General features: G+C 35.3%; 1 protein-coding gene across 2 annotated transcripts in view; it reads left to right on the top strand.

Moving 5' to 3' along the window:
* The window catches only part of Vamp7 (vesicle associated membrane protein 7), a 49,691-nt gene that overhangs the window by 2,916 nt on the left and 20,840 nt on the right, over window positions 1-25,935 (top strand). For both annotated transcript variants that reach the window (XM_046452200.2, XM_046452191.2), the window contains exons 2-5: window positions 2,988-3,142; window positions 7,982-8,039; window positions 10,214-10,351; window positions 12,568-12,658. In XM_046452200.2, the coding sequence (XP_046308156.1) occupies window positions 2,997-3,142; window positions 7,982-8,039; window positions 10,214-10,351; window positions 12,568-12,658 (433 nt within the window). In that variant the 5' untranslated portion in view covers window positions 2,988-2,996. The remainder of the gene's footprint in view (window positions 1-2,987; window positions 3,143-7,981; window positions 8,040-10,213; window positions 10,352-12,567; window positions 12,659-25,935) is intronic.

The following is a 25,935-nucleotide window of genomic DNA, read 5'->3' as shown; positions in this document are numbered from 1 at the left end:
TAGAAGATTATTAGCAGGAATGAAGTATAATTGGGAAGATGGCTCTTGGACCAAGTGAGGAGTGAATAAGAAAACAGGGAGGAACAGTGTTGAAACAGGGCTTTCTTTTATATTTCATTATCTTTTTTCTTCTCTCTGGCTTATCTTTTCATTCTTTTTCTTCATAAGTATTATATTTATATAGCACTCTGTAGTTTTAGGCATTCATATATTGCTAATAATTAGCAGAGCTAGATTTTGTGACTTCAAATACAGTATTCTTTCTGACATTGTTGTTTCTCTTATTTCAATACTCATAAAGATGTTACACATTCAACTTCAAGAGTGTTTCATTGCAGGCAGGTGAGACTTGATTATAGGTGGGATGTTTGATAGTATAGGACAGGGGAAGGATCTCCTTTTATATTAATGACATATAAAAGGAAAGTTAGGTTTCTTTTGCTGTGTACCAACAAAGAGTGATTTGTAATTGGGAACTACTTTTATTGACTAAAACACTGTGTCTCTGTAACTTATATTCTTTATTCCTGGGAAACTCAAAATTTACTAGAGAGAGGAGAAAGTCATCAAGAAGACAGAAAAAGCAGCTGGAGATGTAGAGTGTTTCAAGAAGGAGGACTGGTTAATGGTGTTGACTATTTCTGGAAAGCCAAGTAGAAAGAGAATAGAGAAGTGAGTGCTGTGTTTTGCAATATAGAGGCTGTTGATTATCTTAGGAAGCATGGTTCTGTGGAGTGCCAAGGCAAAAGCCAGAGTATTGTAAGTTGAAGAGTTAAAATGGTGCATGCCTGTAATCCTAGTGGCTTGGGAGGCTGAGGCAGGTGGGTCATGAATTCAAAGCCAGTCTCAGCAATGTAGCGAGGGTTTTTTTTTTGGCTTAGTTGCCCTAAGCAACTCAGTGAGACCTTGTCTCTAAATAAATTGCGAAAAAGGGCTGTGGATGTAGCTCAGTAGTTAAGTGCCCCTGGATTCAATCCCTAGTGCCAAAAAAAAAAAAATGTTAAGAAATAGGTACTGGATACTGGAACATGTTATATGGTTAAGGGAGATTTAAGGATCAAAGGTGAAAAAGTATGAGACAGTGATTTGGAAACTATAGCTTGCTACATATATGTAAGGAGAATTCCAGTAAAAGATGATTGAGGCCATGATCCTGAGGATCAACTTCATTTAGAAAATAAGATTGAAAGGAGGGGAAAGGAGGGGGCAAGGGTTGTAAAAAAAGATGGTGGAATGAGATGGACATTATTTCCCTAGGATCATGTATGAAGACATGAATGGTGTCAATATATTTGTATACAACCAGAGATATGAAAAAATGTGCTCTATATGTGTAATATGAATTGTAATGCATTCTGCTGTCATTTATAACAAAGTAAAAATTATAAAAAAAGAAAATAGAATGGAGAACACAAGAGGAGTTTAGCTGAAGAGACAGATGGGTGCCTCCTTCTATTTACTGCCCTTTGGTACTGGAATTCCAGTCAGGAATCTGCAGATTCCCTGGCCCCAAGCATTCTCTCCTGTGTTTACAAAGTATGAATTACCTGCATTCAGACAAGACTGTTTCAGATACAGATTCCAGGGTCCCACCTAAAGCTTACAGAATCAGAATTTTAGGAGATGATGCCAAGAATTTGAGTTTTAGAAGTGGCTCTCATTCTGCCACCCAAGGTGATTCATACCCTCACTACAGTTTGAGAACCACTGGCCTGTTGGGTGGAAATAAACATGTTAACAGATAACATGAGGCTGAAGAGTAAATTGAAGACTAATAAGGTGTTTATTCATGTCTATAAGTTTATGCCATTAAATAAGGGAAACTGGTCTCTTGTTGGGGGAGGGGATAGCACATATGTACAGCCAAACATAAGGAAAATAAACTCATGCCATATTGTTTTAGGAATTTTTTGTTTATACAAGATATTACCATAATTTATAAAACCATTTCTTTTTTGTGAAAGGTTTCGGTTACTTTCACTTTGTTTCTATTACAGATAATGCCTTTATACTAGAGGTAGTATACCATAGTCTAACATTGTATTTTCTGAAATCATACTGCCTCAGAGTATGTCATAGCTCTATCACTTACTAGCTGTAATTTTGGGGAAATTATGTAAGTCATCTGTGCTTCAGTTTCCTCATCTATAATAGGAATATTGTAATATTATATAATCATATTGAGTTAGGAGGATTAAATTAATTAATAATTTAAAGCACGGGGTGCAGTAGCTCACACCTGTAATCCCATCAGCTTGGGAGGCTGAGGCAGGAGGATCATGAGTTCAAAGCCAGCCTCGGCAACTGCGAGGCACTGAGTAACTCATTGAGACCCTGTCTCTAAATAAAATACAAAATAGGGCTGGGAATGTGGCTCAGTGGTCAAGTGCTCTTGAGAGTTCAATCCCTGGTACCAAAAATAATAATAATTTAAAGTACTTAAAACTGTTGCCTGTCATATAGTGAACATTTAATAAATGTGGGCTATTGTTTTTAATATCTACATTTTTGAATCTAGAGTCTAACTTTTGTTAAACTGGTTCCCTAGGATAAATTTTCAGGAAGGGATCATTATGTTAAAGTATGAAGACATCTTTATGTCCTTTTGCTATCGTTGGTCATTGCTTTTCAAAAAACTTATCATTCTTATGTGCATATCAGTATGGCTTAGGTTGTAAGCTTGTAGAAGACTATGACCTTGGATTTTTGTTTTGTTTTGTTTTGTTTTGGGGTTGTTTTTTTTTGGTGTTTTTTTTTTTTTTTCAGGAGCAGGGGTACTGGGGATCAAACCCAGGGTCTTGTACATGCCAGGTACACACTCTACCACAGAGCTCTGCCCCCAGCTCCTATTAGGTCTTTTGTTAATTTTCATGTTCTAGTACTGCATTCAGTATTGTCTCTAGGTATATTTTGATAAATGATAGTAAGTTACTTTTGAAAGATCATGTCAAAAATATTCTAAATCTGTCTTTTTTTCCTTTTAATAGATTGACACCATGGCCATTCTTTTTGCTGTTGTTGCCAGGGGAACCACTATCCTTGCCAAACATGCTTGGTGTGGAGGAAACTTCCTGGAGGTGACAGAGCAGATTCTGGCTAAGATACCTTCTGAAAATAACAAATTAACATACTCACATGGCAAGTGAGTTCTGCTTTACATCTGGTAGAGGGTGAAAGAAAGGAATTCTGCTCTAATCAGAATAGTAGAAAACTAGAAAGCAAGCTTCTAGGTAGTTTAACCTGAGTACACTCATAGAACAGTAACTTTCACCAGCTTCGAAAATATCTGACTTTATTATTTATATTTTTAACTTGTGATTATTTTTATTCTATCATTGAAGTGATATTACTATTTTAAAGGAAGATATGAAAATGTTAAACATAAAAATCTCTTTGTTATGGAGTTCTTGGATAGGTAAAATGGTATATATAAAATAAATAATATTTCTTATTTATTCTTTAAGTAAATATTTACTGAGTCCTTAACTATTGATAGGTACTTTGCTTGGTGATGGGGAAACAACAAGAAAGGCAGTATTTTCCCTCAATGAAATTAGAGTTTAATGAGGGAGATGGTCAATCCACGATTATATTAGAGATTAGTAGGTAATGGCATTTCAGGTAGAAGGAATAGCAGGTAGAGAAGCATGTAGACATGAGATCATATTTTGGGAACCGCATGTTATTATTCTGTGATTGGTACTCAGGATGGTAAAGATAAATCCAGAAAGATGGGTAGAAGAAAAGTCATGTAGGGCCTTGTAGGGCATGTTAAGAGTATGGACAGCCAGAAGGCATCAAAAGTTTTCAGTCAGTTATGACAGCTTTTGCTTTAGAAAAATGTATTGGTGGCTTGTTGAAAGGACATAAATGGGAAATCTTGGTAAACCTTCCTCATTGATGCTTAAAAATCTTTTGTTACTTAACCCATCCTTATTTCCTTAGTTCTTATTTCAGAAGGAGATCCTTAATACTTTCTATGGCTAACCACTTTTATAATTTATAGTCCAATCTAAACTATTATGAGAGAGACCCCAAGATGTAGAATTAATTTAAATAAGATAGTTCAGAGGTGAGTGGTTCAGAGCTGGTGGGATGGCTCTGCCATTCTCAATCAGTGCCTTCCAACTCTTGAAAAAGCAGCTTCTTTCAGCTTTTCTTATAACTCAGTGCTTTTCCAATATTTTTTAAAGGTAAGGCCCAGAAGTGGCCTGACATTTTATTGTACACTGTGTAGTCATGTAGGTAACTCAGCTAAGAGGGAGACCAGGAGATATCATCTCTGTCTGTGTGGTCAAAATCTCGGCTAAAGCTCCATGACTCTAGAGGAACTTAAAGATATCAGAAAATGGATTTTAGTCTTCCATTCTACTCCTACAACCATACAAATATCTGAGTGAACTCCTCTTTTCAAACATAGAATATGCCTCTTCTCTGAGAAATGTAACTGTAAAGACTCATCTGGTTGTTGCATTTTGTTCTTAGTCCAGAGATTTGGGGTAATACTTGGTCCTCTCCATCAGGCCCAGGGGTTGCTCCTGTGGCTCACAGACTGTAAACTAAATAATAAGTCATATGTTTCACCTTCTCTCCCAGCCCAATACTATAAACAATGGTGAAATAAGAAAAGAATCACCAGAGTGAGAGTTAAAAACTTTCATTTGGGAAATAGAAGAGAAAGAAATATGTAGAAGCTATTGCCTCCTGTCAATGATCAGATAACTGCTTCACAGAAATTTCAAAGACTCTCTGTTCTGACTGGGGAGTGATTAGTGGTTCTTCTTTCTCCCTGACTCCCGCATTTGTTCTCCAGGAGGTTCTTCCTAGTCTATTGTCTTTTTGCCAGATCCAGAATGGATATTGGAGAATGTGTCATTTTCAGGAACTGTATAGGTTTTGTAGTCTGCTTTCTGCATTGTGGGTTTAGGGGCCCAGAGATTGTTGTAAGGGTTAAATAACCCCAGCCTCTTATGAGTTCAGCTTTGTAGTTTCTTCAAAAACTTATTAGGCTTACAAAGTGTGTGTTTATAGTCAATTCCCAGGAAAATGCTCAGGGGAAAGCATATGGAATCCTTTTAGAAGTAGGGCATATATCTTTCACTCATAATATTATGTGCCAGAGCTTAATAACATAGCTACATGTAGCTACAAGGGAAGCTAAGAATACATAATCCAATTAGAATGTAAATTTTAGTAGAAGAAAATACTATCTGTCTGCCTCTCATCTGTGTCCTGATTCAGTTCTCCCTTGTATCCTCTGAGGTGAGGCTCTATCACTGAGATTTCTTTTTTTAAAACTGGTGACTTGGTTTCTGTCCTATAATCATGTTCCATCATCTCAATAAAATATCATTTATTACTGTATGTTAAACACTTTTCCCCTGAAATCTATTCTTGTTTACTGTAACAACATCACTAGCCACTCAGTTGACTAACCCTAAAACTTTAGAATAATATTTAACTTCTTTACCAGTTCCTTACCATTCTCCTACAACATGTTTTTCAATCCATTATGTTTCCTCTATCCCATTGTCACAATGTTAATTTAGGCCTTCGTTATTTGTCATTTCAGATAGCTTTCTCCTGACTGGTCTTCTTGCTTTTGGTTGCTCCTACCTTAAATCTGTAGTTCAAATTCCCTTGATGATACTTTCTTGCTGTGAGGGTTAAATAGCCCCAGCCTCTTATGAGTACAGTTTTGTAGTTTCTTCAAAAACCTATTAGTGTGTATTTATAGTTAATTCCCAGGAAAATGCTCAGGGGAAAGCATATGGAATCCTGTGCAATTTTGTCCATTCCTGACCTTTTTTTATTATCTATATAAGAATTCTTGCCATTTCCTGACTTAGTGTTATTTCAATCATTGGTACATTTTTTTCATGATTTTATATGTTCTGCAAGTGTCTTTTCCCTTATAGGCCCTCTGGTAAACTTTTGCTCATTCTATAGGTCCCAAATGAAATATTTTTTTTTTGAGAGAGAGAGAGATAATTTTAATATTTATTTTTAGTTTTTGGTGGACACAACATCTTTGTAGTATGTGGTGCTGAGGATCGAACCCGGGCCGCACGCATGCCAGGCAAGCGCGCTACCGCCCGAGCCACATCCCCAGCCCCTGAAATACTTTTTAATCTGTCTGAAAGAGCAATTCTGATCATGTCCCTTCCTTTAGCAGGCACTCCCTGCCCTTAGGGTAAAGTTCCTTAACATTATTTGGGAAATTTTTCTGAATCTGGCCCTTTTCCTTTCTCTGGCCTTGTTTTTTACTAATTTAGTCCTCATTTTTATCCTGCAGCCATACTTAGCAATTTATAGTTCAGTGCTAGGTTCCTTCTCTATTCCTAGCCTTTATAATACCTGTTACCTTTTATTGGAGTATATTTATCATACTTACTTTTTTAGTGGTGCTGGGGATTGAACCCAGGGACTCATGCATGATAGACAAGCACTCTTATCACTAAACTATACCTCCAGTCCCTATCATATGTAGGCTTTTTAAAATCTGCTTTTGTCTTCCTGAGTTTAGATATCTAGAAACTCCTAAACACCAGACTAGGTTAGATGATTCCTTTTTGTATATCTACATAGCATTTAGTATTTATTCAAATTGTTGCACTTATCACACTTATAATTGCAGTTTTGATTGTCTCTGTCCCCTAACTATAGGATCCTTGATGGTAGGGATCATATCTTGATATCTCTCATGGCTTGTATACCAAGTTATTCCCAAGTCTAGTTTAGGAGAGACTAATTTTATGGGGGGAAATGATGACTTCCATTTTAAGACCTGTTTTAAGTTCTCTGTGGTATATCCAGTTGGGTCATGTCTAATAGACAGTAGTGTATTAGGATTAAAGCTCAGGAGATAGGTCAGATCTGGATTTGGGAATCATCAGCAAATCTGATCATATTCTCCCCAGGCTCTACTTTGGATGACTGTGCATTATATAATGTACAGTGTGGTTTATAAAGTCTTGTATAGCCTGGTGTTTGTTTCTCCAGCATCTTAAATATCCAGACAATTTATATTTTTTCTATACATTCTGTATTCTAGTTATATGAATGAATTTTACTTTCCTGTATCTATTATGTGCTATTTTATTTCCAGGCTCTTATACCTTTCTTTTTTAAAAAAAAAAAAATTTTTTTAGTTGTAGATGGACACAATACCTTTATTTTATTTATTTGTTTGTTTGTTTGTTTATTTATTTATTTACATGTGGTACTGAGAATTGAACCCAGTGCCTCACACATACTAGGCAAGTGCTCCGCCACTAAGCCACAAACCTAGCCCATTAGGCCTTTATACTTTCTGCTTCACTCTGGAACACTCTTCACTGACTCTTTACCTTATCATCTCTTATTTATTCTTTAGGTCTAAGAACAGACATCTCATTTTCCAAGAATAATTCTCTTTAACTCTTGGGCAGATCTCCATTATGTGCTTCTTCTATGTCCCCAGAGTTCTATATACTCCTTTAACTTCCTCATCATCCTGTTTTCCATGCAGCACTGTAATTCCATGCCCTGTGATGCCTAAGAAGGCAGGAACTGATGGTTTTCTCTTTTGTATCTTCAACATGTAGCATAGTAACTGGCTCAAAGTCGATATTCAAATGTTGAGAATTTGTTTTGCAATATTAAGAAAAAGAAAGGAAAACTATATGGTCCATTGGGACTTAATTTTAATCATGTGTCCCTTCACATATGTCATTTCTTATTCCAGTCTTAAGGTACCAATTATGTTTTTGCACAAGGCTAATCCACATGCCGTTTTACTGTGAAGCTACAGTTAAGACCTTCTTTTAATTTCTTATTCAGTTTAACTTGAGAGGAACAGATGTATGGGGGGACGGGAAGAGGAGAATAGACTGAATCTGTAAATAATGTGGTATTGGCAGTACTGAAATTACTTATACATACATAGAAGATAAAAGTGTTGCTTATAACTACAGTAAGTTTTATATCTTTTATTCTACAGTTATTTGTTTCATTACATCTGCCAAGACAGGATTGTATATCTTTGTATCACTGATGATGTAAGTAACTTAAAGACATATTGCTATTTAACTATGTGTACTGTTAATATAGTCAGTTCTTAATTACATATACCTATGATGGGTAACAGTGATGCAAACTTGGCATTGCTGGAAATTTTTTCAATACTTTTCATTTGTCATATACAGCAGCATGTGACAAAACTTGATAACCTGGGTATGTACAAATCAGTTCAGTTTTGGTATAGTTCTAACTTAATCTCTTGTAGCTTCTACATTTATCCTATTGTGTAATGAGAATTGGTTTTATAATTATGATTCTTTGGCATCAGAGTTTCTCAAAAATTGTTCAACTGGAATATTAAAAAGATTATTTCATTCCTCAAGTAGTTAATGAATTTTTAATGTACCTAGACTTTGGAAAAATAGAATCACAACACATTATGATCGGCTATGTAAACTTGTATTTTTACATTGGTTAGTTTTTTTTTTTTTTTCTTTTTTGAGTATTTGTTGGCTCTAGACCCAAAATACTCAGTAACTTAATGATGTCATCAAGAATCTTTCTCTCTTCTGCTTTCCTCAGTGTCAGTTTCTTTCTAGACAGGTTCCCCTTAGGGTTGCATGGAGCTACGTGCTTATGTATTCATATACAGAGAAGATGGACTATATACTTGTTTCTCTTATTGTAGGAATGAGAAAACTTTTCCTAGAGGCATACCGTCCCCTCATCTCACTTTGAAAGTGAGCTTACTTTCATGTCTTACTGTTCACATGCTCATTTTTAAACTGTTCACTGAGTAGAGTCATGAAATTGGCATGATTGCTGTAGATCAGTGTTCCTAATCTTTATTGTCACAGACTCCTTTGTCACCTGTGAGCCCTGCTCAGAATGTCATTAAATGAATGAAATAGACACACATGATTCCAAACAAAACCAAATATATTGAAAACAAAATACACACACACACACACACAAACTATTCAGGATTTTTAAATTTTTTTTCAGTTGCAAGTGGACACAATTACCTTTATTTTGTTTATTTATTTTTTAAGTGGTGCTAAAGATTGAACCCAGAGCCTCACACATGTGAGGCAAGTGCTCTACCGGTGAGCCACAACCCCAGCCCCTTCAGGATATTTTTTTAAAAATATATTAATATGGATACTCTAAGAACTCATTATTAAGACTTTGCTGTGGGTCTAATAGCTAATAATAATTTTGAAATGATGATGAGTGTAAATGATATTTCAAGATATCTAGAAACCTGTGATGGTATATGAAAAACAAAGATTTCTATAGGTGACAAAGTTACAATTTAATACTACTCTGGTTACCTACGTTGACAATTGAAATTTGAGTTAAAGTTTAGGGAAAATAATAGTGCAATTTTTTTCTATCTAAGTCCGGTAGCCCCTTGAATTTTGTCTACTGATCCCAGTTTAAGAACCCTTGACTATGACTAAGTATCTTGGGTGAAATGGAAATGATTGTCAACCACAGTGATCATCACAGTGATTTTTAGCCTTGGTTTCACAGTGTTTTCTAAAATTAGAAAAAATACAAATATATCTGAAGTAAATGATGTGAAAGCTTGGAGTAGATGGAAATATCAGAAGGCCTGGAATGGTCAGATTTGAACCTTATATTCCATGAGCTATAGTTGTCTACATGCTGACACATGCACACACACACACACACACATGCATACACGTACAAATACACTTTTTGACTGACTGGAACTAGACAAGTGTAGGTCACTTGACCCTTTCAAATGTGTAACCACTATTAGAAAATATCAATTCAAAGTTCCTATCAATAGTGTTATCTTTGAAAGACTATTATTATTATGAATTTATTGAACATATTCTTATGCTGGACTTTCTAATAGATGAAAGATATGGAGGAAGTAAAACCTAATTTCTGACCTCAAGAAGTTGATAACCTAGGAACCATTATCTTCTGCTGGTAATAACCAGACAGACATATTTGGATTTGATTCTCACCTCTTTCATTTGCTAGTTGTTGGAACTTCAGCAAGTTAGCTATCATTTCAGAGGTTTTTCTTCCTTATTTATAAAATGGGATCAGTGCTAGGTTCTCCTTATAGTCATTACTCAATAAATATTACTGCTTTTTTATTGTTTTATTGCTAATCATCCACATAATCTTTATTTACTTTGTAAATACAAGCTCTATGTTGGGTGCCTTCCAGGATTTTGAACGTTCCCGAGCCTTCAATTTTTTGAATGAGGTAAAGAAGAGGTTCCAGACAACTTATGGCTCAAGGGCACAGACAGCACTTCCATATGCCATGAATAGCGAGTTCTCAAGTGTCTTGGCTGCACAACTGGTAAGATCTTCCTCAGGATATACTATTTTTATTCATATTTTCTTCTTTATTACCTTAAAGCACATGAATATAGGGAGTCTTGACTTGCAATACACTTTTCTGTTTGTTACTATAAGCTAACATAATAAAAAACCCTGTTAAAAATGTGAAGGGGCCATTTTAATATAGAAAGCTAATAATTAATGATATTTTTCCATTAATAATGGCCAGAATATCTCAGGATTAGGAAGAACATTAAAGATCATATTGTTTAAATCCACTCAACATGCCAAGTGGTCTTTTATTCTCTATATAAATTTTCTACCCTTCCATAAGTTAAAATTTAATTTTTTTAAAACTTCACATTAATCACTTGAAAATCTGTTTGTCTGTATAAATCCCTAATGGTCAAATCAGTGATTGTTTACATATGTATATCCCTTTGAAATATCACCAAAGTTAAGACAGACAGCCTTTCCATGCCATTAGGTTTTTCTCATGTCCCTTCCCAGTCAGTCCCCTTCCCTATGCAACCTCTGATCTATTTTCTGTCACTATAAATTAGTTTTGTCTTTTCTAGAAATTCCTATAAATGGAATCATACAGTATGTACACTTTGTGTCTTGCTTGTTTTGCTCAGTGTAAGGTTTTGGATATTCATCCATGTTGTGTAAATCAGTAGTCTGCTTCCTTTTTTGCTGAGTGGTATTGTATGCATATACCATAGTGCGTTTATCCATTTACCTGTTGCTAGATATTTGGGTTGTTTTCAGTTTTCAACTATCATGAGTAAAACTGCTATGAATCTCCACGTACAAGTCTTTGTGTGGACATATGTTTTTGTTTCTCTTTGGTAAATACCTAGGAATGGAATTGCTGGGTCATATGGTAAGTGATGTGTATTTTTTAAATTATCACACTTTTTTCCAAAGTGATTGTACCATTTTACATTCTCACCAGCAGTTCTAGTGTCTGTGCATCCTTGTCAACACTTTTGTCTGTCTTTAATTTTAGCCATTTTAGTGGATGTACAGTGGTATTTCATTATGGTTTTAATTTACATTTTTCATGATTTCTAATGATGTTTAGCACCTTTTAAGATGCTTACCTTTTATTCATGAAACTATTTGAGTACAAACACATAACTGCTAGCTATGATTCTGTTTTGAATGTGGAAAATAAATACATTTTAATTAAATACTTTTCACTTCTATTAGTGTTCTTTCTAAAATTCTTTTTGAGTACTATACCTCTAAATACATGCATTTGCATGTGTGCCTGTGTGTTCATTTATTTGGAAATGAAATCCCTTTAAATTACTTAATTATAAAACCTTTATCATTTAAGCAGTAGGTTTGTTTCACACTTCCCACTTTGGAATGTTCATATATGTGAAGCTGAGAAAAAGACTACCAACAAAATATATACCAATGCACATTCGAAAGTAAGTAGGGTCAGCTGGCAGAAAAGCTTTCAAATTTGCTGGTTTGTCAGTAGCTCCAGATTTGCATGTGACCCTTTGAGCAAACCTATGTCAGCTTCCCATTATAAATGGAGATAATGGAAGCATCTTCATTATACAGTTTTTGGGTAGATTGAATAACATCCCCCTCCCCAGGTTGAAGCATTGAACATATTGAAGTAACTGGAACAGTGTATATTAAATACTCCATAATTGTTAGTTATGTATAATAATTTCAAAATACATATTATGATCAGTGTCTTAGATTCTAGATTCTATGAGAAATAAATGAAAATAGGATGCATGTTATTAACCCCGCAGATAGAACAGATACTAAGAAACTGCGCCTGTCCCTAACTCATCAAACCTAAGAAATGGGGAACAATTTAGAGTGCCTTTTCTCTGTTCTGTTTCTTCTACCCCAACTATAGTCTTCTTTTTTTCTCTTCTCTTCCTTGTCTGAAAATAGATTACATATTCTTTCACTTCTGCCCCATGAGTATCAGGTGTGTATTTGATATGTTATAATACATTTTATTTTATTTTATGTAAGATGCTGTTTTTATACTGTAACAGTTATATTTCATACAGAAGCATTTTTATGCTGCCAGTATTTTCCCTCGGTCTGATACCATTTTATAGTGAAGCAGAATATATCTTTTATGTAATATAAATTTTATAGCATTTCTCAATATAAATTATCATTCTTCTTGCTTTTATTTTCCTATTGTAAATAATGTCTGGGTGCCATAGGTTAAAACTTATTCTCTTATAGAAGCATCACTCTGAGAATAAGGGCCTAGACAAAGTGATGGAGACTCAAGCCCAAGTGGATGAACTGAAAGGAATCATGGTCAGAAACATAGGTATGTTTCAATGGCATAGTTTCAAGCATATGGACAGAAATGATAATGGATTACTTGATTATGATCAAATTGTTCTAGAGAAGCTCAAACAGTGCTTTCTGTTATCACTATTAGAAGATAATTGAAATATGGCCGAGATATGGAGGTTATTTACCTGTGGTACTATCTGCTTGTATGAATGGTTTTATCTTAGTATTTATGATTGTTATTCAATCTAAATTTATTAGTTTGCTTAAGAAGACTAAATTACAAAAACCTTATTTTAGCAATTTAGAATAATTTTGTCAGTTTTGTTTGGTGATACCCAGACAACTAATATTATCAGTAAATACTTTAAATATAACTATTTGACCTTCCTAGGGAATTTGTGACTCTTGATTGAAAGAAAAAGAATTGGGGCAAAATACTGTTGTATTCTTCAAAATAAGATGCTTTGCATGTTAAAATAATCCAAAGAGATGTATCATATTTATTTTTAATTGATTTATCAGTGATATTTAAATTTAAGATGATGTTAGTATTTAGCAGCATCAACATCGCCTGGAAGCTTATTAGAAATGCAAATTTGGGGACCCAAACCAAACCTGCTGAATCAGACATTCTGGGGATGCAGTTCAGCAAGCTGTGTATTCACAACTCTCTAGGGGACTCCAATGCATATTCAAGTTAGAGAGCCACTCTTTTAAATATATCTTCTAAAAGTAATATTTTTACAGAATTGAATGAAGTCATTATATAACTGCTTTATATTTGAGACATGGTCAAATATTATAAATGTCTATTCATAATTTTTGATTTACTATTTGAATTACTTTTACATTTATTCTTAGAACAGTTACAAATCATGAAAACCATTTTAAAATTTTACTCCAAGTTTTATTTTTCTTAAGATTCATTTCCATTGTTTCCTTTTAAATTTTTATCCCCAGTTATACTTAATATAGTTTATATTCAGTTTTGTGGAGGCAGTATAGTAAAGTGGCTAGATTTAGAGTCATATGCCTGAATTTTAGTTTTAATTGTATTTCCTGCCAGCTGTTAGCCTTTTAGCAATCCTCTAATTTCTCTAAGCTTCATTTTCTAACCTGCAAAAAAAAATGCTGATAATAGAACCTAAGATTACAAGGATAAATGAGATAGTATATAGAAAGAACTTTGTACAGTGACTGACATATAATAAGAATTGAATAATGGTCAACTATTTTTAGGTCACTTTATCCTCATACAGTATTTCATTTAGGTAATATATCACAGTTTACCTAACCATGTCCTTATTTTGGACACCTAGGTTCCTTAGAGCTGTGTTACTCAGAGTGCTGTTTTGCTACTAGATAAGGAGCTTGATGAAGGATGTAAATCAATGCTGTGTCTTGCTGTGAAAGTAATGTCAATTGGACTTAATAGTGTGCTTAGACTTAGTTAAACCACTTTCAAACATTCTTTAAATAGTACTGATTAAGAGATCTGCATTAAAATAATAGTGTTTAATCTTTTTTTGGCTTGAGATTAATTCCTAGGAATAGGATTAATAAAATACAAAACCATTTTTGTTTCTTTGTATGTGTCTTGACTAAAGTGATTTCCCCCTTGATTTTAGTTTTACTAATATATTTAGACAGAGACTAGAATATCTGTCAAGAGAACTACTAAAGCTTCTCACTCTTTCTTTGTCACCAAATGTATGTATTCTGCCTGAAAAAGAAGGTTGACCACTACTACAATATCATTTATTTATTGCAGATGCATAAAATTTCCAGCAAATCACCCTTTTTTAATTTGTTCTAATTAGTTATACATGACAGTAGAATGCATTTTGACACATTATACATAAATGGAGTATAATTTCTCATTCTTTTGGTTGTACATGATGTAGAATCATCTGTAATGTAATCATATATATATATATATATATATATATATATATATATATATATAGTAAAATCAGCCTTTGTAGTCAACTTCTAAATGACTTGTTTTTAGAGGTATAGAAACAGCAAATCAGAAATATAGAAAACATATTTGCAGTTATTTTCCTTTGACTTTTGTAACTGCATAATTGAATATTTTCATATCATGTAATTCACCCACTTAAAGTATACAATTCATTGTTTTTTATTATATTCACAGAGTGGTACAGCCATGGCTGCAATTTAGAACATTTTTATCACCCTGAAAAGAAACGCTGTACACATTTTCAGTCACTCCCCATTTCCCCTCAACTCCTAGGCCCCAGCAATGATTAATCTCCCTTTTGTTTCTATAAATTTGGCCTATTCTGGACAATTTATATAAATGGAATCACATATGACATTTTGTGTCCTGGCATCTTTTGCTTTACCATAACAATGTTGAGAGTCATTTATCTTGTAGCATCTCTCAGTACTTCATTCATTTTTATAACTGATTAATATTCCCTTATCGATTAATGGTCATTTAAGTACTTTCCATTTCCTGGCCATTATTAGTAATGCTGCTGTGGACATTTGTGTGCAAGTTTTTGATTGAACATGTTTTCAGCTATCTTTTTTTTTTCTTTTTCTTTTTTTTTTAATTTTTATTGTTGGTTGTTCAAAACATTACATAGTTCTTGATATATCATATTTCACACTTTGATTCAAGTGGGTTATGAACTCCCATTTTTACCCCGTATACAGATTGCAGAATCACATCAGTTACACATCCATTGATATGTTGAGTATATATACATAGGAACAGAATTGCTGGGTCTCATGGTAACTCTGTTTTACATTTTGAAGAAGGGCCAAATTTTCCTGTATATTTCCAGTAACAATTTATGAGGTCCAACTTCTCCATGTCCTTGATAAAATGTATTACTAAATCTAAGCTTGTGTAAAATGGTATCTCCTTGTGTTTTTAAAACATCTTTTAGTTGTAGATGGACACAATACCTTTATTTTATTTATTTATCTATTTTTATGTGGTGCTGAGGATTGAACCCAGTGCCTCACATGGGCTAGGCAAGCGCTCTACCACTGAGTTACAACCCCAACCCTCATTGTGTTTTTGATTTGTGTTTCCCTGATGGCGAATGATGTTGAACATCTTTTTATGTACTTAGAGGCCATTCATATATTTTCTCTCTTTGCATAAATATCTATTAAAAAATCCTTTGCCATTTTTAAGAGGATTATTCGTCTTTTTATGGTTGAACTATAAGAGTATTTTATATATACTAGGTAGTACACCCTTCAGACACACAATTTACAAATATTTTATCCCATTCAGTGAGTTGTTTTTCTACACTTTCTTTATGGTGTCTTTTGAAACACAAAAGTTTTAAATTTTAATAAAGTCTGGTTCATTTTTTTCTTGTCATTTCTAGGAATATAATTGCCTAAGCCAAGGTTACCAAGACTTAACTCTCAAGAGTTTTCTCCCAAGAGTTTTATAGTTTAGTTCTTAAATTTAGATCTGTGATTTATTTTGAGTCACTGTGTGTTTGGTATAAGGAAGTAGTCCAAATATATATATTTGTCCCAGAGCCATTTGTTGAAGAGTTTCTTTCATCATTGAATGGTTTTAACACTCTTATGGAAAATTAGTTATCCACAAATGTATGGCTTTATTTCTGGACCTTTGGTTCCGTTCCATTTAACTTTATGCCAGTACCATACTCTCCTGATTATCATAGCTTTGTAATAAGTTTTAAAATCAGGAAATATTAATTTTTCAACTTTGTGTTCTTCTGAAGATGGCTTTGGCCATTCTGGGTACTTTTATTTCTCTCTGAACTTTAAGGTGAGCTTGTTTGTTTCTGCATAACAAAACAAACAAAAACTATCATGGATTTCAGTAATTGTGTTGAATCTGGGAGTTTCACTATTTAAACTGTTAAACTTCTGATCCATAAATGTGATACATCTTTGTATTCATTTACATCTTTATTTTTTTCAACAATGTTTTATAGTTTTCAGTGTAAAAGTCTTACATGACAAAAGAGACTCTGTTTGACTAAGCTTCAGGCAGACTTCTCTGAGCCTACTCACTATTCAGCTACGCTTCATCCTTGGGCTCTGTCCTTGGCCTGCTTAAAGCAAGCCTTAAAATGACTCCTGCTAAGTTAATATTCCACCCTTGATATCTGTGACCCTAATATCTGATCAAGTTCCTCATCCCCTACATTTAATATATAAGTCTGGCTCACTCTTAGCAAGAATCCTGTTTTAGAACAATTTAGCAAGAACCCCCTTGCCCGTGATGTCTCTTCTTAGTAATTTTCCATCCACTAACACTATATTGTGTACACTGGCGATAGATTTTCATTGCCCTTATTATGTTATGAGTTGAACTAAGACCCCTCTTGCAATAGCCTTAAATAAAATATGTCCTACAATTTTTTCCATAGTTTTACTGGTGTGTTATAGTTGTACATAATGATGGGATTTGTTGTTATGTACTCACACATGTACTTAATATAACAGTATAATTTGGCCAGTATCATTCCTTAGTATTTCTCCTTTCCATCCAGGAATCATTTCCGGTAAAAGAATATTAAGTCTTCATTCCATACTTTAACAAAGGCACTTATATCATTAATAAATATTAATTTGAAAGCCTTAAGATGAGAATCAGGCACTAAGTTTTTGGCAAATTGGCAATAAAAATACAGAATGTTAGTGGAACACAAAACACAAAACCTCTGATATTAAGCTTAATACAGGTTCAAGACATAAATTCCAACCAACAGCTTATAGACCATGTGGAAGATTAGCTCACCCTTGGTTGTAAAGGTACAAGACTATTCATAAGCCCTCACCAGCTTTCATAACTTCTTGAACATAATCCTTTCCTGAGATCTCCAAAACTTTGCCAAATTTATTTTTCAGTCAAGTTGCTTTCCACTTAGCCAGTCTTTGTTGCCTATACATTTCAGTAGCCCATTTGTCTTCCTCATTAAATTTATCTTCATTATCCTTTCTCTTTTCATATGTTTGCACCACTGACTGCTAGAGAATTTGCTGCTCCTCCTTTTCCACCTTCTCCAATTCTTTCAGACTTCCTTTGAGGGAAGGATGCCCTTTTGCATAAGATGTCATTCCATTCAGTGTCTGCATTGGGGTCCTGCATCTTGTCTTTGAATGTTCAACCCAGCCAGCCCTGCCACAATGTTCCTGCCCCTCATATCTCTTCCACTGTCCTACAATTTTTAACAAGTGTCAGAGTAATTTATCTTTAGCAGTATCTCTCAAAACATCCTTCTTGCTTTATTACTAAATATTTTATTTTATTTTATTGATTGATGATTTTTTTACTTATACATGATAATAGAATCCATTTTGACATATAGGCATGGAATATATATTATGCTAGTTAGGATATCATTCTTATGGATGTATATGATTGTGGGATTCACTGTGTTTCATATAGGTACATGGGAAAATTATTACCAGATTTATTCCATTGTCTTTCTTTTTCCTATTGCCCCTCCCTGCCCTCCATTCCTCATTATCTAATCTACTGCATGTCTATTCTTCTCCTCACCATCCCACTTATTGTAGGCTAGCTTCCACATTATCAGAGAAAACATTTCATCTTTTGTTTTGAGGGACTGGTTTATTTCATTTAGCATGATAATCTCCAGATCTATCCATTTGCTGGCAAATGTCATTCTTCCTTATGGCTGAGTAATATTCCATTGTTTATATATGCTACATTTTGTTATCCATTCATATGTTGAAAGGCACCTAGATTGCTTCCATAGCTTTACTGTTATGAATTGAGCTGCTGGAAACATTAATGTGGCTGTGACACTATAATATGTTGATTTTAAATCATTTGGGCATAAACCTAGGAAAGGGATAACTGGGTCAAAAAGTGGATTCATTCCAAGTTTTTTGAGAAATCTCCATACTGCTTTCCAGAGTAGTTGCACCAATTTGCAGTCCCATCAACAATGAATGAGTGTATCCCTCCGACACATCCTTGCCAAATTGATACTTATACTCTTTTATTTTTTAAAATTTTTATTGATTTTTTAAAAATAAATGACAGTGGAATGCATTATAATTCTTTTATTTATTTATTTAGCTTTCAGTGGATACAACATCTTTATTTTTATTTGTATGTGGTGTTGAGGATTGAACCCAGTGCCCCGCGCATGCCAGGCGAGTGTGCTACTGCTTGAGCCACATCCCCAGCCCTACAATTCTTATTACACATATACAGCACAATTTTTCATACCCTTGGTTGTATAGAAAGTATGTTCACACCACTTCGTGTCTTCATAAATGTACTTTGGATAATGATGTCCATCACATTCCACCGTCATTGCTAACCCCCTGCTTCCTCCCTTCCCCTCCCACCCCTTTGCCCTATTTACAGTTCAGCTATTCCTCTAATGCTCCCCCTCCCTACCCCACTATGAATCATCCTGCTTATGTCACAGAAAACATTCAACATTTTGGGGGGGGAATTGGCTAACTTCACTTAGCATTATCTTCTCAAACTCCCTCCATTTACCTGCAAATGCCATGATTTTATTCTCTTTTATTGCTGACTAATATTCCATTGTGTATATATACCACATATTTTATCCATTCATCTACTGAAGGGCATCTAGGTTGGTTCCACAGTTTAGCTATTGGGAATTGTGCTGCTATAAATGTTGATGTGGCTGTGTCCCTGTAGTATGCTGTTTTTAAGTCCTTTGGGTATAGACTGAGGAGAGGGATAGCTGGGTCAAATAGTGGTTCCTCTCCCAGATTTCCAAAGAATCTCCATACTGCTTTCCATATTGGCTGCACCAATTTGCTGTCCCACCAGCAATGTATGAGTGTGCCTTTTCCCCCACATCCTCGCCAACACTTATTGTTGTTTGTCTCCGTAATAGCTGCCAGTCTGACAGGAGTGAGATTTGATTTGCATTTCTCTGATTGCTGGAGATGATGAACATTTTTTCATGTATTTATTGATTGATTGTACATCATCTTCTGAGAAGTGTCTGTTCAGGTCCTTGGTCCATTTGTTGATTGGGTTATTTGTTATTTTGGTACTTAGCTTTTTGAGTTCTTTATATACCTAGAGATTAGAGCTCTATCTGATGTGTGAGGGGTAAAAATTTGCTCCAAAGATGTAGGCTCGCTATTCACCTCATAGATTGTTTTTTTTGTTTTTTTTTTTGTTTTTTTTTTGCAGAGAAGAAACTATTGAGTTTGAATCCATCCCATTTATTGATTCTTGGTTTTAATTCTTGCACTGTAGGAGTCTTATTAAGGAAGTTGGGGCCTAATCCCACATGATGAAGACTAGGGCCTACTTTTCATTCTATTAGGTGCAGGGTCTCTGGTTTAATTCCTAGGTCCTTGATCCACTTTGGGTTGAGTTTTGTGCATGGTGAGAGAGAGAGAGGTTTAATTTCATTTTGTTGCATATGGATTTCCAGTTTTTCCAGCACCATTTGTTGAAGAGGCTATCTTTTCTTCAGTGCATGTTTTTGGTACCTTTATCTAATATAAGATGATTGTAATTTTGTGGGTTAGTCTCTGTGTCCTCTATTCTGTACCATTGGTCTACCCGTCTGCTTTGGTGCCAATACCATGCTGTTTTTGTTACTGTTCCTCTGTAGTATAGTTTAAGGTCTGGTATAGTGACATCACCTGCTTCAATCTTCCTGCTTGGAATTGCTTTAGCTATTCTGGGTCTCTTATTTTTCCAGATGAATTTCATGATTGCTTTTTCTATTTCTGTGAGGAATGCCATTGGGATTTTGATTAGAATTGCATTAAATCTGTATAGTGCTTTTGGTAGTATGATCATTTTGATAATATTAATTCTGCCTATCCAAGAGCAAAGTAGATCTTTCCATCATCTAAGGTCTTCTTTGATTTCTTTCTTCAAGGTTCTATAGTTTTCATTGTATAGATCATGTGATTCTTATCTTTGAGTCTATTGATGTGATGAATTACATTCATTGATTTTCGTATGTTGAACCAACCTTGCATCCCTGGGATGAATCCCACTTGATCATGGTGCACAATCTTTTTGATATGTTTTTGTATTTGATTTGCCAGAATTTTAATGAGGATTTTTGCATCTATGTTCATTAGAGATATTGGTCTGAAGTTTTCTTTCTTTGAAGTATCTTGTCTAGTTTAGGAATCAGGGTGATATTGGCCTCATAGAATGAGTTTGGAAGTGCTGCCTCTTTTTCTATTTTCTGAAATAAATTGGAGAGTATTGGTATTAGTTCTTCTTTAAAGGTCTTGTAGAACTCGGCTGTGTATCTGTCTGGGCTTTTCTTGGTTGGTAAGCTTCTGATGGCGTCTTTCCTCACTTGATATTGGTCTGTTTAAATTGTGTGTATCTTCCTGACTCAATCTGGGGAGATCGTATGACTTAAGAAATTTGTCAATGCCTTCACTGTCTTCTTCTATTTTATTAGAGTATAAGGTTTCAAAATAATTTCTGATTATCCTCTGTATTTCTGTAGTGTCTGTTGTGATATTGCCCTTTTCATCACGGATACTGGTAATTTGAGTTCTCTCTCTCCTTCTCTTCATTAGTGTGGCTAAGGGTCTGTCAATTTTATTTATTTTTTTTTTGTTTTGTCTATTTTTTCAATTGTTTCTTTTGTTTCGATTTCATTGATTTCAGCTCTAATTTTAATTATTTCTTGTCTTCTCCTGCTTTTGCTGTTGATTTGTTCTTCTAGGGCCTTGAGATGTAATGTGAGGTCATTTATTTGTTGACTTTTTCTTCTTTTAAGGAATGATCTCCATGCAATGAACTTTCCTCTTAGAACTGCTTTCATAGTTTCCCAGAGATTTTGATATGTTGTGTCTGAGTATTCATTTACCTTTAAGAACTTTTAATCTCCTCCTTGATGTCTTCTGCAACCCATTGTTCATTCAGTAGCATATTGTTTAGTCTCCATGTGATGCAGAAAATTTTATTCTTTATTTTGTTGTTGATTTCCAATTTCATTCCATTATGATCTGATAAAATGCATGGTAGTATCTCTACTTTTTTGTATCTGCTAAGAGTTGCCTTGTGGCATATTATATGGTCTATTTTAGAGAAGGATCCATGTGCTGCTGAGAAGAAAGTGTATCCACTTGATGCAAGTTGAAATATTCTATATATTTCCATTAATTCTATGTTATTGATTGTATTATTGAGTTCTATAGATTCCTTATTCAACTTTTGTTTGGAAGATCTGTCCAGTGGTGAGAGAGGTGTTAAAGTCACCCAAGATTATTGTGTTGTGGTCAATTTGACTCTTGAACTTGAGAAGAGTTTGCTTGATGAACATAGCTGCACCATTGTTTGGGGCATATATATTTATGATTGTTATATTGTGTTGGTGTATGGTTCCCTTGAGCAGTATGTAATGTCCTTCTTTGGCCCTTTTGATTAACTTTGGTGTGAAGCCTACTTTATTTGATATGAGGATGGAAACCCCTGCTTGCTTCTGCAGTTTGTGTAAGTGGTATGACTTTTCCAACCTTTCACCTTCAGTCTGTGTATGTCTTTTCCTATCTGATGAGTCTCCTGGATGCAGCATATTGTTGGATCTTTTTTTAATCCAGTCTGCTAGCCTATGCCTTTTGATTGGTGAGTTTAGGCCATTAACATTCAGGGTTATTACTGAGACATGGTTTGTATTCCCAGCCATATTTGTTTATTTTTGTTATTTAACTTGACTTGATTTTCTTCTTTGATTAGTTTTTCCTTTAGTGTACTACCTCCCTCTGCTGATTTTCATTGTTGTTTTTCATTTCCTCCTCATGAAATATTTTTTCCAAGGATGTTTTGTCATGCCAGTTTTCTAGCTGTAAATTCCTTTAAGTTTTGTTTATCATGGATGGTTTTTATTTCATCATAAAATCTAAAGCTTAATTTTGCTGGATACAAGATTTTTGGTTACCATCCATTTTCTTTCAGAGCTTGATATATGTTGTTTCAGGATCTTTTTTTTTAAAGAGAGAGAGAATTTTTAATATTTATTTATTTATTTTTTTTTTTAGTTTTCAACAGACACAACATCTTTGTTTGTATGTGGTGCTGAGGATCGAACCTGGGCCACATGCATGCCAGGCGAGCGCGCTACCGCTTGAGCCACATCCCCAGCCCGTTCCAGGATCTTTTAGCTTTCAGGGTCTGTGTTGAAAAATCTACTGTTATCGATTTTCCCCTATATGTAATCTGATTCCTTTCTCTCGTGGTTTTAAAATTTGTTCCTTATTCTGTATGTTGGGCATTTTTTAAATTTATATATGACAGCAGAATGCATTACAATTCTTATTACATATATAGAGCACAATTTTTCATATCTCTTGTTGTATACATAGTATATTTACACCAATTCTTGTCTTTATACCTGTACTTTGGATAATAATGAGATCATCACATTCCACCATCATTTATTACCCCATGCCCCCTTCCCTTCCCCTCCCACCCCTCTGCCCTATCTAGAGTTCATCTATTCCTCCCATGCTCCCCCTCCCTATCCACTATGAATCAGCCTCCTTATATCAAAGAAAACTATCGGCATTTGGTTTTTGGGGATTGGCTAACTTCATTTAGCATTATCTTCTCAAACTCCATCCATTTACCTGAAAATGCTGATTTTATTCTCTTTTATCGCTGAGTAATATTCCATTGTGCATATATGCCATAGTTTTTTATTCATTCATCTATTGAAGGGCATCTAGGTTGGCTCCACAGTTTAGCTATTGTGAATTATGTTGCTATAAACATTGATGTGGCTGTGTCCCTGTAGTATGCTGTTTTTAAGTCCTTTGGGTATAGTCCAAGAAGAGGGATAGCTGGGTCAAATGGTGGTTCCATTTCCATATTGGCTGCACAATTTGCAGTCTCACCAGCAGTGTATGAGTGTACTTTTTTCCCGCATGCTCGCCATATGTTGGGTATTTTTATTATAATATGTCTTGATGTGGCTCTGTTGTGGTTTATTTCATTCGGTGTCCTGTAGGCTTCTTGAATTTGGGTTTCCACTTCATTCTTCATGTTTGGAAAGTTTCCTGACATTATTTCATTAAATAGATTACTCATTCCTTTGGTTTGAACCTCTATGCCTTCCTGTATCCCAATAACTCCTAAATTTGGTCTTTTTATGCTATCCCATATTTCTTGAATGTTCTGCTCATGGTTTCTTACCATTATCACTGTGTAGTCTACGTTCTTTTCAAGAATATATATTTTATCTTCATTGTCTGATGTCCTATCTTCCAAGTGGTCTACTCTGTTGGTGAGGCTTTCATTTGAGCTTTTATTTTGGCTTATTGTTTCTTTCATTTCAAGGATTTCTGGTTTGTTTGTTTGTTTGTTTGTTTTAGAATCTCTAACTCCCTGTTGAGGTGATCTTTTGCTTCCTGTATTTGTTTATATAGCTCCTTGTCAAAGTGATCTCTCACTGCCTGTATTTGCTTTCTTATATTTTCCTTGAGTTCACAGAACATTTTAACCATGTACACCCTGAACTCCTTCTCTGTCATTTCTTCTGCTGTGGCTTCCAATTATTCTAATGATGTGATGTCTTGATTTGTTTGGGGCACTTTCTTCCCTTGTCTTTTCATGTTGCTCATATGTCTTCCTTTCCAGCTCTGTGGGTGTTACTGTTTTTACCCTACAGGTGTTATTGTTTTACCCTACAGGTTTGTAGTGCTCTTGTAGGGTTCGTTCCAAGATCCCTCCTTTGTGGGGAAGGACAATGTTAAAAGAGCCCAATATCAACAATATAACACGTATAAACAATTTGTTGTTATTAAGATGTTCACAGTTTAGTGTCAATGTACAGAAATGTTGGATTCAATTATTATCTAAAATATAATCAGTAATTTCGTAAAAAGATTTACAGTTTCTGACAGTGGACAATGAACTGGGGGTGGGGCTTAGGATGACATGCTGAGGAGGTGGGATTTGAGGATATAGAGTTAATATATCTTTGGAAGTGTGAAAGAGAAATCTAATGAAGAGGGTTAGTAGCAAGAAAATAGACAGGAAGTAATTTAGGGTAGGCAAGTACATAGGAAGACAGTATTGTACATAAAACAAACACACATATGTATTTAGAAAAATACAAGATGTTAAAATAGTAAAATTTGGAGGAGGAAAGAAAAATGAAAGAAGAAAAAATAGCAGAAAAAGGGCATATACAACACCTCTATATTATATTATTTAGATGATTTAGTCCTCAAAATCCTATTTCATGCAACGTTCTTGGTTTCACATATGTTGGGGATGTGAGTGCCGGAGGATAGAAGGGTAGAAGACAAAGAGAAAAAAAAATTAAAAAATACCCAAAGGAAGAAACCAGGGTTGTGCTAGTTTTAGAGATCCGTATCTTTCCTGCTTCCATTCTCATCCAATAGTTGGGGTTGTCTGTTGTAAGTTGGTGTCTCTGCCCTCAGGATGGTGGAGGTAGCCAGTGTGGGAAAACTGGTCGTAGGGCAGGGCACCTGGAAGCAGGGAATGGCACCTGCCAGTCCCTGCAGGGAGACTGCACCTCATGGGTCTCCTTTTGGGATTGCTAGTATGACTTGAGCACCTGGTACTATCTCCCTCTCTTGCCTGGAGATTTCCTAGTTCCTGGTCTCTCTGTTAGGCCTCAAAGTTTAGCCCCATCTCTCTCTCTCCCTTAGCAGTTCCCAATTGTGGGACCTCTCACACCAAGGCTCACACCAGGTGGGCGGTGCCCTGGTCGCACTGCACACCTCTCCAGCTGAGAGCTGTTTTTGTGTTGGGTAGTTACTGTGTTATTGCTGCTGGGGAAAGAGGGAGTTGGAAACCTGGTACCTGGCCAGAATGTAGATCCAATCTGGGAGCTGCCCCCACCTAATATAGCGAGAAAGGTTATCCAAGATGGAGGCAACTGCTTCCAGCACGGGGTGTCTGGTGAGGTGGGGGGAGCCAGGCGATGGCTTTGTGCTGTGGGTAAGTAGCAGTAGAGTGACCTGCGAGGGAGCAGAGCGAAGTCTGAGAGTTCTGCAGAGGTGCTGATAGGTGCTTATGCTAAGGCGCTTGAGAGCCCTATGTGGGGTAGAACTGCGGGCTTTGGGTTTTGGGAGCCAGGAGTCTGGAGTCCTACTCAAACGCTGAGGCTCAGAGCCCTGCGCGGGGTCACAGCACTGGTGATTTCTGCAGAAATCAGCTGTATAGGGGTCTTCTAACCCTCTCATAGATGAAGTATTCCAAGTAGGTGAGATCTGGATCATGGAGTGACACAGAATGCTGCCTCCCTCTGGCCTGCCATCTTCTGTCCTCGATACTTATATTCTTGATAATTGCCAAGAGTG

The sequence above is a fragment of the Marmota monax genome, unplaced genomic scaffold (genome assembly GCF_021218885.2).
Source record: "Marmota monax isolate L192 unplaced genomic scaffold, Marmota_monax_Labrador192_F-V1.1 WCK01_AAM20220418_F8-fsc00142, whole genome shotgun sequence".
NCBI classification, from domain to species: Eukaryota; Metazoa; Chordata; class Mammalia; order Rodentia; family Sciuridae; genus Marmota; species Marmota monax.
This window is presented reverse-complemented; position numbering and strand designations above follow the sequence as displayed.